Raw genomic sequence first — 18,600 nt, 5'->3', positions numbered from 1 at the left:
TTCTGCATACCCTTTGTTGCATTTCTGTGCCTTTTGGTTTCCAATTTGTTCTTCCATCTGTAATCCTTTCCCCTCCAGTGGATTTGGTGACCAGAGCCTTCTGCAGGCCTGAATCACAGCCTGCCTTTTATCTTTCCTTTCCATATTTCTTTGCAGTAAGATATATCAGGTCAAAATATCTACAGTGTCTCATGTCACTTATCAAATGGTGTGTTTCTCCAGATGTAAAAGAGGAGCTGTAGCCAGGCTTTAATCTCACCTGGAAGTCTGTGGGTGAAGCTGTGCTGCTGTTTCATGGTGTCGCAGTCAGCTTAGTCCTACCAAGAGAGCAGTACAGCACAACGTGGTGTTCTTCTCAGAGCTGTGACTATTCATGATGAATGAAGGTATCTTAGCACTTAAGGAAGCAGTGTGAAATGTGGTGTGCTGTTTAAATGATAATTTATAGCTCTTTTTGTCCAAATCTTGGGATTGGAGTTGTTTAGCCTGGAGAGGAAAAGGCTCTGGGGCGACCTTAAGGCAGCCTTCTGGTGGTACCTGAACGGGCTACAGGAAAGCTGGGGAGGGGCTTTTTACAAGGGCATGGAGTGATAAGACAAGGGAGAATGGCTTTAAATTGAAGATTTCGATTAGACATTAGGAAGAAATTCTTCACACTGAGCATGGTGAGGCCCTGGCACAGGTTGCCCAGGATAGTTGTGGCTGCCCCATCCCTGGGGGTGTTCAAGGCCAGGCTGGATGGAGCTTTGAGCAGCCTGGTCTGGTGGGAGGCATCCCTGCTCCCTGCCCATGGCAGGGGGGTGGAACAGGATGGGCTTTGAGGTCCCTTCCAACCCAAACCATTCTATGATTCTATGACATCTGTGTTGCAGAGTTCACCTGGGGGCCAGGGCCAAATATGTCATTCTTTATTTGCATGTATCTTCTAAAGTATTGCTTTCTGCTGACTTCACAGCAGTTGTTTTCCAGGGAGGAACGAAGAGATTGCAGTATCTTTATGTGTATTCAAACCAATTTGAGTACAAGCTGGTGATACCATTGTGGAATATAGACAATATAAAATATTTGCTTTCTCTTTCTTGAACTGCAAATCCTACTTCCCACCTTCCATTCTGCAGCTTTTTCTTTAAACAGGATACGGCTTTTCTCTCAAACAAAGGCGATGTTATATTTCTGTAGTTTTTTTGTTACATTATGGTTTATTAAACTCTTTATTTTGACAAAATATAAAAGTGATAAAAGGCTCGGCATTGTCATAGCCTGACCTTGAAATTTGAATATTTAATTCCTTTCTAGTGACCTTGTACTGAAGGATGCTTAAATGCTTTCAGAGTCTTTCAGCTAAGGAACAGCTTGTTGGAGATATTAAGATCTTTCAGCACGTGTCTTTCCATCCTTTCTTCCTGCACGTAGTGCAATGCTTCCTTTTGAAAGAGAACAATTCAGTGCAGGTTCTTGGACTGTACAGTGATTAGAATCGTGTTTGTAACCATGGTGTAAATGTCTCTCTTGTTTCTTAATTTCACATCAAACAATTCTGATGTTTTTCACTTCTTCTGTTTGTTTTCCTGAAACAATTCTAATTATCATGTTACTTGCATGGAAATTAAGTAGCTCAGCTGAGGTGACAGAAGGTATCCTTGATGTTTATTATAATTTGTACTGCTTTTAATGAGCACCTGAATAATCATGAGAAAAGTGCTTGGGGAATGCAACACAAAGATCCTTCCCAGCTATTTTATTTTGTTGTGTCTTTCACAGGTTTGAAAGATAGTTATTTGTGTTCTTTGCTTGAGGTTATTTTTGCTGTGTTTGTAGGTTACATTTTATTTGCTATTAGATGCCTGTTGTTGCCTGCCACTTCAAATGCTTCCTTGGGGGTGGTGATAGTACTTATTTCTCAGAAAAGCAAACCTGAAGAAGGGGGAAGGTGAAACATTGTCAGTTCTGTAGGAATCTGTAAACTCTCATTGAAGGGTAGTTACTTTGTTGGATAAAATAAAATTATCTTCTGTAATTCCAGTTGCCTAAAATATGGATTGTGTTGTGCTTGTAGATTATTAACTATGAGAAAGAGAGAAATGCTGTTATGCTAACAGGGATTTGTGAGCTTTCATGGTTTATTACTCCTCCACACCTGCTGCACTGCTTTCTTCAGACTGTCTTTTCAGACTCTTCTGGAAGGTCCTGCTTGTTTACAGGAACAGAGTGACACTAGGAATGCCAACAAAAGGCTTATTATGGCTAATTGTTAACTGTGATACATAAATAGCTTGGAAGCCTCACAAAAAATATTATTACTGCTAGGTAAAGCAAGTAGAATGACCAGGTATGATAAATGGCAGAGTTCTGTGCTTCTCTTCTTGAAATGATTATTTATTTAAGGTTTTGGATGTTGTCATGTTCCCTCTCCCACCCCAAATGAAATTATCATGTATTTTCTTTGTTGATTTTTAGGCATTCGAAAGGGATGTTCTTGCTGATTCAAGACAACATAGTTCTGTCCGGGACATTACACTGGGGATAAGGACATGGGACGACTCCTGCTGGATTCCAGATGGTTCATTACAACTGACATCTTGGTTGACAACTGTGAAAAGGAACTTTGGTTTATTTTGTTTTATTTTTGTGGGAAACCACAAGCCCCAAACTGTAGGACATATCAGGTACTAAATTAGATACATATGTAGACTTTTCCATAATGTAATTTGTTCATCATTTGTTTTCTATGAAGGACTTCAAGCATTCAGATCTTATCCTTTGTTCCTTTCAAGAAATAAAGAATTTTTATTTTTACATCTTGCACCATAGCTGTGTCATGGCAAGAAGTTGCTTTTCTCAGGGAAAATTGGGGTGCTTCTGTTATAGCTTAAATCATTAGAGCTATCTTTATATAGTATTTAAAATTACTATTATAATTAGTGATAATGGTTGTTATTATACTAATTACCAAGCTGTCTCTTTTTTATTGCTTTTGAGTACTTAATTTTATTAAGATTAGTTTTGCTACATGTAGTCAGTAAGATGGTTCCTGCATTCAGAACTTTCCCAGTTGTTACCTGACAACTGGGAAACTTAGAAGTTTTATTGAAATTTATGAATGTTTGCGCACTTGGTGCATTATGATTCATTTATTTACTTTCACCCTCTTTAAAGTAAAGCTGTATGTAATTCTCTTTTCCCTTCAAATGAGAAAAGCTTACCTTGTTTCTGTTGGAGTATCTGTATGCTGAGATGTTTATTTTAAAATACAGAAGGGAAAAATCTGCAAGCATTATCCTGTAACATAGCCTTTAGTTCTGGCTTGTATGGAAGTCTGTTCTTATAAGCCTCTTGATAAAAGTGGTTAAAAAGAAAACAGTTGCTCTCCTTCTGATGGAAGACAGGAAAAATATCATAGTCGTAGCAGAACAGAGAGTCCTTTTTGCACCACATCTTGTTTATTTTGGGTAGATGTTTGTGTGTAACTTTAAAAATTAATTTAAAATTATTCATTTTTGTCTTAAAGGTTCCATATTTCTTGTAGAATTTCAAAATAACCTTTTCTAATGAGGATGTCTGATATTCTTACTGTAAAAGATGAAACTGATGCAATGAAGGGTTCAGAAGCTGAATTTAAAGATACAGACCCAGTTGAAAACCTCATAAAATCAGAAAGTCAGGAGCAGATTCAAGTGGAAAAGGATGAAAATTGTCCTGATAGCAAAAACAGTATGCCGGTAAGAAGCTTTTCACTTTATTTTCGCTAGTATATCGTGTCAAATAAGTCTGTGTTTTGTTATTCTTCCTTTCTTGTGTTCCTCTTGCGTGTTTCTTTGCTACAGGTCAGGAAAACTTGACTGGTGTTAGAGAAGCAAGTAGGATGATTATTGCTTCCTCTCCTCCTTTGTCCCACTTCTCTGTTTATATTCATGAAAATGAGTCAGTCATTTTTAATTGTTTGAAGTAGATTACCAGTTTGCATGGGAGCCAGACAGCTTGTCCATATTTGTGTTTTACTTGGTACACATGTGGAACTGGGTCTTTTCATTGGAGTGGGAGATGGGACAAACTCGGCACTCAAGCTGTCTTCTGCTGTTGCTGAATCCTGACCGAGTTTCGGAGACTGGGCTGCATTAAGAGTACACAATAATGTTTGACCACAACACTAACATGTTGAGTGTTGCTTGTGTGAACGAAGCACTACAGCTCAGCATGTCTGTCTTGAGTAGGGGCGGCCAATCTAGGGCTCTCAACCTGTGTGGAGCTTACAGGTAGTTCAGGTGTGGCTTGTATGGCAGGGCTGTGCAGCATAAGGCTGAAGTAATCAGCTGTTGGTAATCCAAATCCCCAGATGTCAGAGGAATCAAATCAGCAGAGCTCCTGAGGCCAGTCGGTCTGAGTGCTGCTCTAGCCACCAGTGAAAGGCTCAGCCTCTTTCTCCCTACATCAGTGGTGGAGTGAGCTGGTGAGCTATCATCCCATCCTGGCTGCTAGCTAATGAATGCTTCTTGTACCTTCCCTCTTCCTCCATTCTTCACAGCTTGATGGGTTCGGTATGTGATTTATTAGGTAGGCAAGCTTAGACAGTCCTCGTGCAAACACTGAGGGTGCTGGTGCACATAAATGAATGACCTTTGCGAGGTAGGAAATGTAACTGTAAAGAAATAGTGGCGTCGAAGTTCAGGTGAGGAAGAGGCAGGGGAAACCATATGAAAATATCCTCATGTTAAAGGAGAACGCACCACTAAGGATGGGTTAAGAATTTATGGCAGCAGATTTAATACTTCTGAGGTGTAGTAGTGCAGTTAGTGTTTATGCTCAAGAGTCCTGAAAGACTCACATGAGACAAACTAGTTCACTGATGACTGAGGCTGCCCACTTGGTCATCAGAGACTAAGTGTCTTAGGTGAGGTGAGGAGTTAAGGAAGGCAACTGAATTTTTCTGGCACAACCTAGAAAATGGGGCAGATTTCTAAGAGAAACACAGGTTTGTGTTTGACAAAATCTAGTTTTCTATAGGAATGTTGTGTCTGTGGGTTAATAGTAAAGAATTCTTGTTAAAAATCCTGATTGGGATGTGGCAATATTCTCTTGTAGCTTACAAAAGCAGGAGAGTAGCTTATTAGTTTCTTTTTATTGAGAATTGAGTAAAAGGTTCTGTTGGGAGTAGTTTCATTCAAGATTAACAATTTGTTGAATGAAGTGAAGTAAGCTCTGTCTTATTTGTTAAATTGCTTCCAAATAAATCTTGTAGACCATGGTAATAACAATACAGTTTTACACTTTAATGTTTACCAGCTTTGTTAAAACTGGTATCCATGTAAACAGATAATTTTATGGAAGAAAATAAATCCTTAAAACAAAATAATTCCATACATATAAGAAATCACTACTACTGGAAAGCTGGTAGATATTATGGTTGAGCTGGTATTTTCTTTATTCACTGTATCAGAATATCCTAGTAGTGAGCTTTAAAAGTTAGTTTAGGTTTGTTTTATTTCCATACAGTTCAGTAATTGGGAAAAATCTCATTCACATTTTCTCATTCAACGAATTTTAGTGTGGAAACTTGTATTTGCCTGAAGTGACAAATCTGCCTTCCTGCAAACACGCGTTGCTGTGTAGTCAGACCGAGTCTAGAGAAATGAATCTCTCTGTTGACAGTGGATGTGGGGCTTGGTGATGGGTTGGTTGCTTGGTTTTGTTCTTGTCCAGGAATAATAGGTAGTGGCTGAAATGATGATCTGACATACACAAGATGCGTTGAGCAACTACATAATCAAGGCTGTTTGGAGACCACTTTACTGTCGTCCTCATTTAGTGTTGATGTGAGTGTTGTGTCCAGGAATCTCCATCAGAATCAGAACAGTGCTGGTACATGAGGAGTGTGATTAAAAACTGGGTTTGAAGGTTGAGGCTGTTGCTTTCCAGAGTGGTAGGAAGACAGTTACAAAGTGGAAGCTTGTGAGCCTTTTGCAACAACTGAAATCAGTAGGAGTTATACTGTGGTAACTGCTAGTCTAAATAAATAGGTTTGTCACTGATTTGAGGCTTTTTCATTGAAATCATGTCTTATGCTAAAACCAAAAATGTTGGCTTGTCCATTGTAAACAAAACTTTTGGGGATTGTAGAGTAGTCAGCAAGTTAGTTTTTAACTACTAGACGATTAAACAGTTTGACTAGTGAAATTTCGCTAGAATGGACGTTCTACATTTCACTGAGAAATACTAGAGAGGAAGCTCATTGGGATTTGTTGTTGTCTTTTGTTACTAATTGAGTATATCAGGATGGGTTTGGGAGAGTGGAAGTTGTAAGGGGTTTGGTTTTGGCTTTCCTAGCTTGTAACTAATTGCTAAGTAGGTTTTATACGTCTTGGTAAACTACAGTAATATTCCTGAGTATGGTTATCACTCGATTTCCAAGTTGCTATTTAACTTCTTTGCAGCCAAGTAAAAAACAGGCTGTGATCTTCCCTCAGTCTAAACGTGTCATGGTTGGAATTCGCAGTTCCAGAAACTGGTGATGATATTTTGAAATGTAAGTTCGGCTCCAAATTGCAGATTATTTTAAGATGTCATGCATTAGTAGCCTCTCTGCTGCTGCATACACTGTTGGAGGTACAATGTGAGTGAGAAAAATAGCTCATTAGAGAGCATGGCTAGTGCTCCCAATTGCTTTGAACAGTGTGAGAGAAATATAATTGATAGAGAGACTATTGGGAGATATTTGAATTGCCATGTTTTGAGAGGACCATCAAGTAACACTTAAGAGACACTTGTATGAAAAGCACTTTTACAGAAATCACATGCATGTCAGCCCAGTGGTGTTTCTTGTGGTCTAAAAGGTTTGGTTTTACCAGTCACTGTTGCCTCCCACCTCTTAATCTTAGATCATGTGATAACGTACTGATTCGGAATTAGATAGACTTGTAGAGTCCAAAGTTTGTTGCCTTTGTCACTGGCTGGTGGGACAGGCAATAATACTTCATCCACTATCAGGGTCTCAGTGGCGTGAAGTGGTATCAGGGGAGGTTCAGATTAGATGCCGGCAAGAATTTCTTTACCGAAGAGGTTCTCAGGCACTGGCAGAGGATGCCCAGGTCGGTGGTTGAGTCAGTATCGCTGGAGGTGTTAAAGATTGGTAGATGAGGTGCTCAGGGATATGGTTTAGTGGTTGGACTCAATGATCTCAAAGATCTTTTCCGACCAAAAGATTCTGTGATTCTGCCATTCTTTGACTGCTGTTACAAAGTTAACATGTCTGGAAATAATGACAAAAAATGAAATAAGTGGCCTGTATTTGTCATACAGGATAGTACCTTTTATTCAGTATTAAAAAATTTTAATATCTACATAACAATTCATGTTGGCTTATACATAATCCAGAAAAGGGGATTTGTTCCTATTCTACAATCCATACATTTTGAGGGTTGTGGGGAAAAAAAAGTTAGTCTTAAATACTGTCATCCCTGCACTGAAAATAATTGTTAATAAATAGATATAAGATCCATAATGGGATGATGATTGCCAAGGCAGTAAAAGACTGAGAGAAAGAAAGCTATATATTGCTGTGTATCAGGAAAAGCACCTGCAAGCTGTGGAGAGTAAAATCAACATGCCATCAACAAAAGAAAGCCTCATGGAAGAGTTGGAGGCTGGTTCATGAATACAGGAGTTGTATGCGTGCACCGTATGATATGGGCAAGGCAAATGTTGTATTACGTGAGTACAATTCTAGTTTGCATTTATTCTAGTTAAGCAGATATCCCTGTCCTTTGGAGGGATTAGATTAATTTTTTTACTTAACTAGTCATCTCTCCTACAAGTTTCTTCCCTCCATACTAGCACAAATCATTGTTCTTTCTGTGTTCCACAGTTTGAATTCTTTGAAAACTTTATTTGCAGCTTCCTCAGGTGTTTTGACCTTGTCAGGGTTTACCTTTGTCTCCAAAATGTGTAATTTAATACTTTTTAATAAATAAATGATCAGGCAGATTCTGTTCAGCTACTTTTGAACTGCTGAAAATGACTTTGTGTCCAATGGTCAAACTGTTTTTCCATCAGTCATCCTCTACTGTGTCATGGAAAATTGCTACTCACTGGTAGAGGACAGCAAGTAACCATAGAGCGTGTTGTTCTTCCATTCAGGATTACAAAGCTATCTGTGGTTGTTAGGACTGTAGCCCTTAACTGGGTTTAAAATTAGGGCCTAATTTAGTAGAAAGGTGGAAAACTTAATGTCCTTAGAATATGCTTTGTTCAGTTCTGTCATTTAATGCCTGTCCTCAGACATGTCCAAACATTGTTTCAGAAATACAGTACCTTCTCACAAGACTTTTCACACTTCTCAGTTTGCCACCTTGTGCCTGGCCTGGTTTTATTCAGTTTCTTTAAATAATAGAGAAAAGCATGTAACAGCTCCAGATCTTTGCTTTGTGTTGGAATATACTGGGATGTGTGGAGGTAGGTAGTTAAAAATAAACCAGTCAAATACTCTTACTGAAAGCCTGAATGTATCATTCTTTGTTTGGCAAACTCTTATCTTAATACTCTTTATTTTGTAGTTGGAAATTAAGCGTAGTAGTTGGTCTTAGAAGTTAATGTTTTTTGAAGACTGAAACCTAATAATTAGTTTCATTATGCAGTTGTTTGGAATACTTGCTTTTGAACACTGCTTTGAAAGCATGCCCATAATGTCTTTAAGTGGACCATAAATGTATTTTTAATCTTGCTTTCATTAACACAGTGTTTTCTCAAGTCAGTAAAAGTCTTCAAGAGGTGTAAATATAAAGAAATTGCTTATCTTGCACTCACTAAAGATTACTTACTCTAAAGTAGCTGTAAATTGTTTTTCACAAATGGGGAACATAAGTGCTCTGTATGAGCAAAACTTAGTAAACACAGAGAAATTAGGACAGAGATAAATTTCATGGACCTGAAAAGACAGAAAACGTTCATTAACGGCTACAGCAAGCAATGACTACCTATTATCCTGGAATTCCAGTGAAAATAGTTGTTGTGGTTTTTCTGGAGAAAGGAACTGTGCCAAATCATCTTCAAGTTCTGTGAATACAGTTACTGCGTATATCGCAGGACTTTGGGGTTGCATTTCCAGGTGCAGATCTTGCATGGTAGGGCTTTTCTTACATTATCTGTCCAGCCATACCAGATTTATCCTGGTGCTGCTTACCTCTCACGTGTGAGGTCCTTATTCCTCACAGTTATAGCTGAGTGTGGGAGCTTGTGTGCCAGGTTTTGTTATCTTTGAAGTCATACGGAAAAGCAAGGAATCCACACCTAGCAAGGGATTGTTTTTATAAGGCACTTATTTCTAGACAACGAGTCTTAATATGATGTGTGGAATGATACTTATCTCAAGTATAACTTTGAGATTTGAGTCATTTCAGTTGAGGGAGAATCTCCTTCCCACAGTGCCCCCTCCAGCTTGCCTTAATGGTTTTGATGTTGGTTTGATCCCTAAAAATTGTCAAGTGCTCATGAAACTGTGCACCATGATATCCTAATACCTTGGTTTATTGCCCTGAATACCCTATATTGCTTTGATTAACTTATTCCTGTAGGTTGCTAACACCAGTCTTTAAATGGAAGATGGGATACAACGCACGTGAAACATTTAAAGGAACATGCCATCAAACTTGCACTCTTGTGTTCGAAATCTGAAACTCAAATTGATTTTAAACAATCTTGGAAGGAATTCAGATTTGATACTAGATCATTTCCATTTCAGTATCTCAAATTTTGAGTAATTTGCTTCACATTATCTGGCATAAGCAAACATACTTAAGTTTTGGCTGGAATGGATTCCTGAGACTTTACTGAGGTGAGGAGGAGAACTTGCTTTGTACAGATCTTAATTAAATTTAATTATGAGATGGCTCCTGCTTCCCAGCAACAATTTCTTGTTTGTTTGTTTTGTTTTTCTTAAATGATTCTTAAAAGTAGTTGAAGTGTGTGTGTCTTATCTAATTAGTGAGCAGTAACTTATGTCAAATTTTGGTTTGCAGTATTAGAAGTTCTTTTTGGCTAATTTAAAATGTCTTCTTTCCTTTATCACTAAGTTGAACTTCCCCCTCACCTTGGCCAGTGACAGATCGAGGATGTTGTTTCAGTTTACTCTTTTATCACTTGTATACTGGCTTCAAAGCTTCACAAATGTTGCAGAAGGTAAACAATGGGCCAAGTGTAAGTTCTTTTTGCCTGTTATTTTGACAGTGAACTAAGAATTCCACGGGCATTGCTGATTTGATTTTGAGTTTATGCTATTTGATTTGAACCCGCCTAAGATAATTGATGCTGGAGTAATTGATACGAGACTGGGAAGTCGTCCAGTTCCTGAAAGTTTAGTAGCTAGGTATAATAGGAGCTTTGCCAAGGATATGCAGAGTGCCAGCTTTCATGTGCAATGTGTGCTGTCAGCAGAGCTGATGGAAAGGAAAAAATATTTTGCAGGTGCCAGCAAAACTCCCAAGTCTTTGTGTTATTGCAGGTATGAGACTATTTGAACTGTCTTTGCTCAAAATCTCAGCAGGCTTCCTTTTAAAAAACTGATGATGAGTTCAGTTTTTACTGCTGCTAATGTAAGTCTTGTTACATAGTGAAATGAGCTCCCCTTCTGCTGCTCTTTAGCTAAGCTGGTGCAACATCCAAAAAACACTGGGGACTTGAGCTTAAATGAGAGAAATAACAGTTCTTCTGCCTTTACATAGAACCCTTTACTTTAGGTTAGGTGTTCTTTTTAGCGGCATGTATGTCCTGCTAAAGAAGTCAAGGCACTCGATTGCCATCTGGTCCTTTGAGCATAGGGCAGGGAGGGCGGTTTTGTGTAGTGTTCAAATGGCGTGTTTACTTAGTTTCCATCGGAAAGGACGCTCCTTTCCTAAGGGAGGGAATATTGTCCATTACACAACATTTGAAATCATATATATTACCCATGTTGCTTTTTCCTTACAAATATAGGGCCTGTGCTCAGTAAAACCAGTTCTGTTAAAGGCTTGGCTGTTCGTCAGCTTTAGTTCTGCAGTGAAACCAGTGCTGGCGTTATGTTATGCCACTGTAAGTGCCTCTGTTCCTGTGTAACTGTCACTGGGGGTTGAGTGAGTTTTAACTGTACAGTTAAGAAATGTTAAATGCTTTCGTTGATTCATATGTACCTTTTAGTCATACATGCTGTAGCAAAATTCTGGTAATATATTTAAGTGAAACAATAGTAATAGAATAAGGCATCTGGGAAAAGAACATATTAATGCCCAGTAAGTTACTAAAATAAAGAAAAAGCATTGACCATTTAATAGTCCACTTCTGTAGCCTTTAAGATGAAAGAAAAAGCCTATGTGTTTTAACCTGTTTGTGACAGGTCATCATCTGTTCCTCTGTAGAGGCAATAGTTTGGGGTTTGGGATTTTTTTTTTTTTTCTTTTCCATGTCATTTTTCTGGCTAGGTTTCAGAAATAGGAGAAAAACTTAGAAAAGCATGTCATGTGGGCAAGGAAATTAGGACATGAGAATTTAGAATGTAGGAGCTGGCTGAGAGAGTAAACTGATTGAATTTACTGCACAAGTATAATGCTTGCTTCCTGTTGAATTCCTGTCATATCTATTGTTGATAAATGAAGAAGAGAAATCAAGGACAAGCACAATGAAAACGGGAGAACATATAAATCCTTCAGCCAAAACCACCTGCTGTGCCTTTCACAGATTTTGACCCCTCATGTCAGTAATAACTGTTGAAGCTTTCTCTTATACAGACTTCTGCCTTAATAAAATTGTACTATTAAGTTTAATATAAACCTTTCTGTTGTGCCTATCATTCAGCGGCCAGTGCAGTCTTTTGGACAGACAGCAAAAAGGTCGAAGGTACAGTAGACTTGTGTGCTGGCATGCTAAGGAAGCCCTTCATGCTTGATGAAGCTTTGTTACTTTGTGAAAAGTGCCTTTAGTTTTATTTTTTTGGCATTGAAGCTTTGGTTTATTCTGTTGGATTTTTGTCTTGCCTAGTTGTCTGCTTTTGTGGTTTGCCTTTATATTTTTGGTGGCTTTTTATTGTTATAGAGAGAAGCACTTTTCCAAAAATTTTATTTACTTTTCATTAGCTGTGCTCTGTTGTGCTGACAGTGCCTTCAAAAGCTGCAATTGCTTGGATAGTTTCCTCCTAGAGGAAATTAATTATTCTATTAAAAATATTAAAAATGCCGTTTTCAGCCATTTTGTTTTGCATAAAATGAATGGAAAAATAACGGCTTATGGTATATTTATATAATTTTTTTTTATAAGCCATAGTTTTTAATTTTACATACTTTCCTTCAGTCAAACACAAAGTTAAAGTTAGTTCGGAGCCTTGCTGTATGTGAAGAATATCCACCACCTCCCACAGCTGAAATATCACAGGACCTCCAGGTAAAAATCACATTACTGACGTTTCTGAAACCATTTGAAGTTGCTTATTATTCAAAAGCAAATATTTGGGGTACTCTTTGAACACACAGACACCATGTGATAGTAATATCAGACAGAGAATTTGCTGCTTTGTTTTTCTGAACTGTAATGGTTGATACCTGGGAAACAGGAAGAGCGGTTTGTTGCTTGTTTTAACTTTCTAGTGTTACAGAGCACTTGAGGCAATCCTAAACTGCTTCAGTCTTGTCTGCCATCAGTAAGACAGAAAAATTTATGGGTAATAGGCAGCATTATTTATTAAAGAAAGAATTATGAACTGTTATAAGTTTTTTTAACTGAATTCCTGGATATTAGTCACAATTGCTGGTAGTTCTATTAACATTTGCCTGAAGTATGTCTTAAAACTACTCTCATAAAATGATATGACACACTTGAAGAAGTTCCTAAATGCTGGAGAAAATATGGAAAGATACTCTGGAGAATTTAAAACCAAATCTAGCTTTCTTGCCTTTTTCTTCATACTGGCTGTTTTTAGAGCAAAATGCTGTTATGATTTAGTACTGCATATGAACAAGGGACATCAAAATGCTTTTCTTAGTGGTCATTTTTCTCTCTTAACAAAACTGAGATGGTCCTCAGTGAGATGAGCTTATTCATAAAGCATGCTGTGACTTATTTTGCTGTTATTTGAAAAGCTTCTAAAGTGTCTTGTTGTGAAGTCTCACTTTACTTAGTGAGCAGGAGGAACTCTACAGTGTGTAAGGGGGCTTGGGGAAGTGGGAATAGCGTTTTGGGGAGAGGAGGAGGTTGAGAACTTATGTAGGTATTTGTCAAACTAATCGAAATGTTGTAAAATTGAAACTCAAAGTATCTAGTTGTTTTTTTGGGGGGAGAAAAACTGAGAAAATGGTATTTTTTGCCCTCATTCACTAATACACCAATATTTGAAGAGCTGACTAGAGCAATTTTGAAACTGGGCCTGCTGATTTGATGAGAAGCTAAGTCTTAAATTGGTATTGACTGCAGAGTAAGAGATTAAATGGCAATAGAAAAGTTAATGCTATTTACAGTGATTTAGATCTGTTGTAATCATTTGCATAAAATCCAAGAATTGCTGCCGAGATCTAGTTCAGGCTTAGTTGTTTTTTCTGAAGCAGTAGGCTTTAGCTTTTTCAGTTGCTGTTGAATTACAGAAAGAGAGAATCCTCATATATGCTCATCCACAGTATATTTCAAACACAGAAAATGTTAGGATCTTAAAAGCCTCCAGCACAATTAGACATTTCTCATAAGCATTCTCTGCAAGTGACCCTGGCTGCCAGTGTCCTTTGGGAATCTGTCCTTAGATGCACGCTGCAAGGTGGTTCTTGAAAGGAATTATTGCAGTGATAGGAGAGGTGTAAAGGCCAGTTCCTGAGAATGAATTGAATTGTGTGATAATCTGTTCTAAAGAAATACTATAAACCAAATCGTGTATTAAGAAACAAAATTAAATCTAGCTGCAAGTTTTCTTTAGAAATGGTTGCCTAGAAAAAATGGCTTACGAATCCGAATAGCTATGCAAATGATAGAGAGAACAGATTTAATTTTTCCCTGTAGAGTGCAGAAATGCCTATTGAGAAGAGGAGTTTAAAGCAGTTATCTGTTACAAATTCTGATGCTTGAGCGCCCGTCCTGTGGGGCACAGGTTTTCCGTGACCCTCTCTCACAAATTGTGCAGGCAATTTCTTCACCCATTTTGCTTTTTCCTAAAGAAAATAATGATGGCGTGGAAGGGTTCTTCTGTAAGCACCTTCTGCCCCATGCTTTGAAGCACTGTCAGCATTAATAGTGCTTGGGGAGTGAGGGAGGCTCAGTGGTTGGGTGAGGTGAGAGACTGTCTTGCACAGCCCTCTGTCAGCGTGAGAATAACCTCTGTGATCGCTGGGAAAGTCACTGCGCTTTTGTATTTGAAACTGCAGCTGAAAAAGGGCTTCCAGGTTTTTTGTTCATACTTAAAATGGATTTTAAGAGTTAGGAAGAATAAAATTCAGGGTAAGATTGCTGATAATGTTTGAAGAATCTCAATTTTTAATGACTAGAAAGTGTTAGCCTTGATAGGATGAAAAATATACTTAGCAGGGAACTGGTGTGAGCTCGGTATAAGTCTTGCCTGTGACTGTATCAGTCACACCTTCCACACTAGTGTGTACACGCTCTTAGTAGGGTAGAACTTAAGGGCATGTGCAGGTGTGAAAGTCACTTTGCAAGTCACTGCGGCCACTGTGAGCTGCTTCTCCGAAGGCGATAATGGAAGAGATTGACAGACCAGCTGAATTGTCTCAAGCAGATCAGTTTATTTGCTGATGTATTTGTTTATGTATTCTTGAGCAATTGCAACATGGAAAAAAAAATACCGTTCCTTACTGAGAAACTTAGGTAAGAACCCACAAATTTTAAACCTTAATGGTTAAAAAGCACTGACAACCCTTCACTAAAAGGTGCTGAGAAAATACAAGCTTATCAAGTTTTTTTGCAGGAGAAAGAATGTAACTGATCTCTTATCTTTGTAAATACACTAACTCTTTATTCTCTTGTCATACTTTGTTTAAATATTAGGTACTGGGTTGGTTCTGATTCTGTATGCTGTAATTTGAAGTACAGACACCAGCAAAGGATGATCTGTTTCAGGTCTTTTTAAGAAAGGGATGTGTTCATATGAATAACAGTTAATATTATGGGTAACAAGTATATAAACCTTCAAAAGACTGAACTTTTTTTCCTCTTTAGCAAAATAAACAACCCAAAGGGAGAGGTGAGGGATGGAGGGCAGAGGGAGAAGACCAGAGCCTGTAGTGTTAATTTGTACCGACTTGTGTAATTTCAGGTGATTGTTGGGTTCGGAGGTCGCTGGTAGAAAGCCAAGAGCCCAGGATGCAGGGTCTTGGAGTAATATCGTAATGTTTCCTGGCTTCTCCCTTTTTTTGAGTCTTTTAAGCTGAAGTAATTTATTAATTTTTGATGGTTGGAGGTAGGATTTGCATTTTGTTTTGCTTTTTCTTGTTTAATTGGAATTTGGTGACGATTTCTTTTGTTACAATGAAGACTTCGGATGGATGATCCATGTTACAGCAAAGGGTCTGTTAAATTGGGATGCCAGCAGAGACCCACTATGAACAGGGTGGGATTGAAAGAATGTCAGGGAATAGAAGCCGAAAGATTTTTAGGCAGCTTTCCAGTCAAGTAGGTCATATTTAATTAGATGTTACAGTTTTTATAGCATGAAGTCACAAGAAAGTGCCCTTTGCACAGTTCTGTTGTATCACGCTTCAAAGTAGAACTGGTGGTAGTAGAAGAACTGGCTGTTCAGATGGCTTGTTCCTTTTTCAGCTCTTGTTGGGGAAAGAAGTATGAAAATGATTACTTGCTGAAATGCTTTGAATAAACTGTTGCTGCGTGTTTTTCTTTTTGATGAGTTTAGAGTATGTAGTCAATCAATTTTCCAGTGAAGGAAAATCAGACTATGAAAATTTCCTTAATTAACTGATAGTTTTATGGAGTTCTGTTGTAAAATGGAGAATAATAATGGATCCAAGTCCAAATTAATTTCTTAATAAGACAAACTATGTTTATTCCTTTATTTTTCAGATAATGGTTATGCAGGTGCTAGGCAAGCGCTAGGAGTAATGCACTTGGAAGTGGCGGATAAATTTCTCATTTGAGTTATATTCAGGTTTACGAGATGAGGAACGCAAATATTTGGTTAGGACTCTGTAAGGTTTCTAGCCAAGTGAATTCTCAAGAGTAGGAAAGAATAGTACAAAAGTTCATTATTGGTCATTGATGATGGTTGAGTATGGATAATCTCATAAAAGTTGACGTCTTCACACTTGCAGTGCTCTTTTGCTGGATGTATATGAATTAATAAGTTTAATTAAAACATTTCATGTGGGGAAAAATCTTAATGAAAGAGCTGATAAAACTATCAGCTAGTTTTTTGGGTTTTTTTCCATTTGAAACAGTTGTTACTCCAGAATTGTGTATTGAAACTAGTTTTTAATACTAACCTCATGAGTATTAAGTTCTCATAGCCCAGCTCTGAAGGGAGCAAGGGAGGGAGAGCGAGCAGTTTGGTGTGGGAGCAGTGTAACCTGGGAGGAGCATTCCTACAAGTTGTGCAAGGATGCCTTTGCATGAGAAAGAGTTGTTAGTCTTGGTGAATCCTGGCTATGTTTGGCTCTGGCCAGCTTACATGAGTGAGATCTGTGGAATGAACTGGAAGCGTAGAGCAGGTACCTGGATACAGGTAAGAACATGTCTGATGGAAGAATTAGGACTTGCGTGGGAAAGGATTAGGTGCAGGACAGAAGAGTGAAAAGCAAGAATGGGTGAGGGTAGGTTCTTTGGGTTGGAGAAGATGAGATGTTCTCTGGTGGGGGGTGACAGCATCAACTCAGTTGGCATCTAGGAGAGCAAAACTGACGTTTGAGAGAGTCCAAGATAAAAGTTAATGGGGGTGTCTTGCTCTTACAGGACTTTGCTACTTCTCATGGAGTTATTCAGGCACATGGTGTTTCCATTTTGCACTATATCCTCTAGTTTTCCTATCTTAAATACGTTAGTCCTTCATTATCTTGTGAAAGAGTGTAAAAGCATGGAAAACAAATCACAGCCTTCCACTGTTAGGGAACTGTTATGTCACTGTAATTTCAAAGGGAAGCTCTTTTACTGTATTTGGGAAACAGGCTTTATGATAGTTCACCTACTTTTATAAAAACATGGATTTTGAGATGATCGCACACAACGCGACTGTCAAAATATACAGGAAGTTGAGCATCTAATCCTTGCTGGCAGTAAGTCATTACAAAAATTGCCTTGATGTATTGTAAATATTACCATACTTTGTGGGTCTGAGAATGCTGGTCTGGCTTAAATTGAAATGTTTGGGGTTCTTTTTCTTCTTTGTATAAACAAAACTGAAACTTGAAGCTTTTTAAGAACTGTGAAGAATGTGGGGGAACGTTATGGGTGATGCATTACTTAAGAAATTAGAAGCTGTATGAAATTTATACATCTGGGATGTTTTCATGTGTGTATCAAATAAGGTACTTCAGATTGATTAAAAGAGCGTTCAGTGAAGTGTGTGCAAATTCTAAAAGGTATATGGCAATTTCTGTGTCTTTATAGTTTTGATTTGCTGATGAATATTTGCATTTTGTGGTTGGGTAATGTACATGTGGGATCAGAAAGAATATCAAGACCAGTATTTTCCTTATTACTTCTTTATTTTGCAAGTAATGTAGTACAAAACAGTTCTTCTGCAGGTATTCATTGAAATTATTTCCATGATGACTGATTTTTCCTTTTGACAGGAGAAAATTCAGATCCAGTTGTCACAGTCTTTTGAAAAAGAAGAAAAGCCTGCAAAAGATGAAACAGAAAAGGAAAAATCCAGTGATAAACTGTCCAGAAAAATGTTATCAAGAGGTTTGCTATCTGTTATTATGCTTTTAAATCACAATCACAGAATAGTTTGGATTGGAAGGGACCTTAAAGGTCATCCAGTTCCAATCCCCTTGCCATGGGCAGGGACAGCTCCCACTGGATCAGGTTGCTCAAAGTCTCATCCATTCTGGTCTTGAACACTTCCAGGAATGGTACATTCACAATTTCTCTGGCAAACCTGTTCCAGTGTCTCACCACCCTCACAGCAGAACATTTCTTCTTAGTACCTAATCCAAGTCCTCCCCTCTTTCAGCTTAAAATGGTTACCCCTTGCCCTATCCCTATACCCTCTGATAAAGAGCCCCTCTCCAGCTTTCCTGCAGGCACCCTTGAAGGTACTGGAAGGTATCCCCTGGAGCCTTGTTTTCTCCAGGCTAGAAAATGCAGTTTGCTTCCGGGACATCGTTGCATAAACATTATTCTTGATTTAGCAAATGAAGCAAGTAGATCAGACATCTTTGAGCTGCGGAAGGAATTGGTCTGAGGCTCTCGAGGCTTCATCCAACACCTGTACTCCAAAATGCTTTTCCTTTCTTGCCTGTGTAGCTATGCAGATCAGCATAAGAGCAATTGTGTTGCTTCAGTTGTATCCAAGTGATCTTCAGAAAACTGACGTTACTAGTCAGTAGAAGTTGTTAGCTTTTTTCCCAGACTTCGTTGTTCTAGATCTTGTGAAAGTTAAATGAGAATGACAGCTGTCTTTTTACTTTTTCTGACCTT

The 18,600-nt window shown here is 38.3% G+C and overlaps 1 protein-coding gene across 17 annotated transcripts in view; it reads left to right on the top strand.

Annotated features, from left to right (window-relative positions):
- The window catches only part of R3HDM1 (R3H domain containing 1), a 90,319-nt gene that overhangs the window by 32,132 nt on the left and 39,587 nt on the right, over positions 1 to 18,600 (top strand). For 14 of the 17 annotated variants that reach the window (XM_054070744.1, XM_054070751.1, XM_054070748.1 and 11 more), the window contains exons 2-6: positions 2,458 to 2,666; positions 3,509 to 3,719; positions 11,815 to 11,856; positions 12,307 to 12,396; positions 17,748 to 17,862. In XM_054070744.1, coding sequence (XP_053926719.1) covers positions 3,549 to 3,719; positions 11,815 to 11,856; positions 12,307 to 12,396; positions 17,748 to 17,862 — 418 coding nt within the window. In that variant the 5' untranslated portion in view covers positions 2,458 to 2,666; positions 3,509 to 3,548. The remainder of the gene's footprint in view (positions 1 to 2,457; positions 2,667 to 3,508; positions 3,720 to 11,814; positions 11,857 to 12,306; positions 12,397 to 17,747; positions 17,863 to 18,600) is intronic. The other 3 variants (XM_054070750.1, XM_054070757.1, XM_054070745.1) reach the window with 2 other exon arrangements.

This window comes from Cuculus canorus, chromosome 6 (genome assembly GCF_017976375.1).
Source record: "Cuculus canorus isolate bCucCan1 chromosome 6, bCucCan1.pri, whole genome shotgun sequence".
NCBI classification, from domain to species: domain Eukaryota; kingdom Metazoa; phylum Chordata; class Aves; order Cuculiformes; family Cuculidae; genus Cuculus; species Cuculus canorus.
Note: the sequence above shows the minus strand (reverse complement) of the source record. Positions and strands in the feature narration are given on the sequence as shown.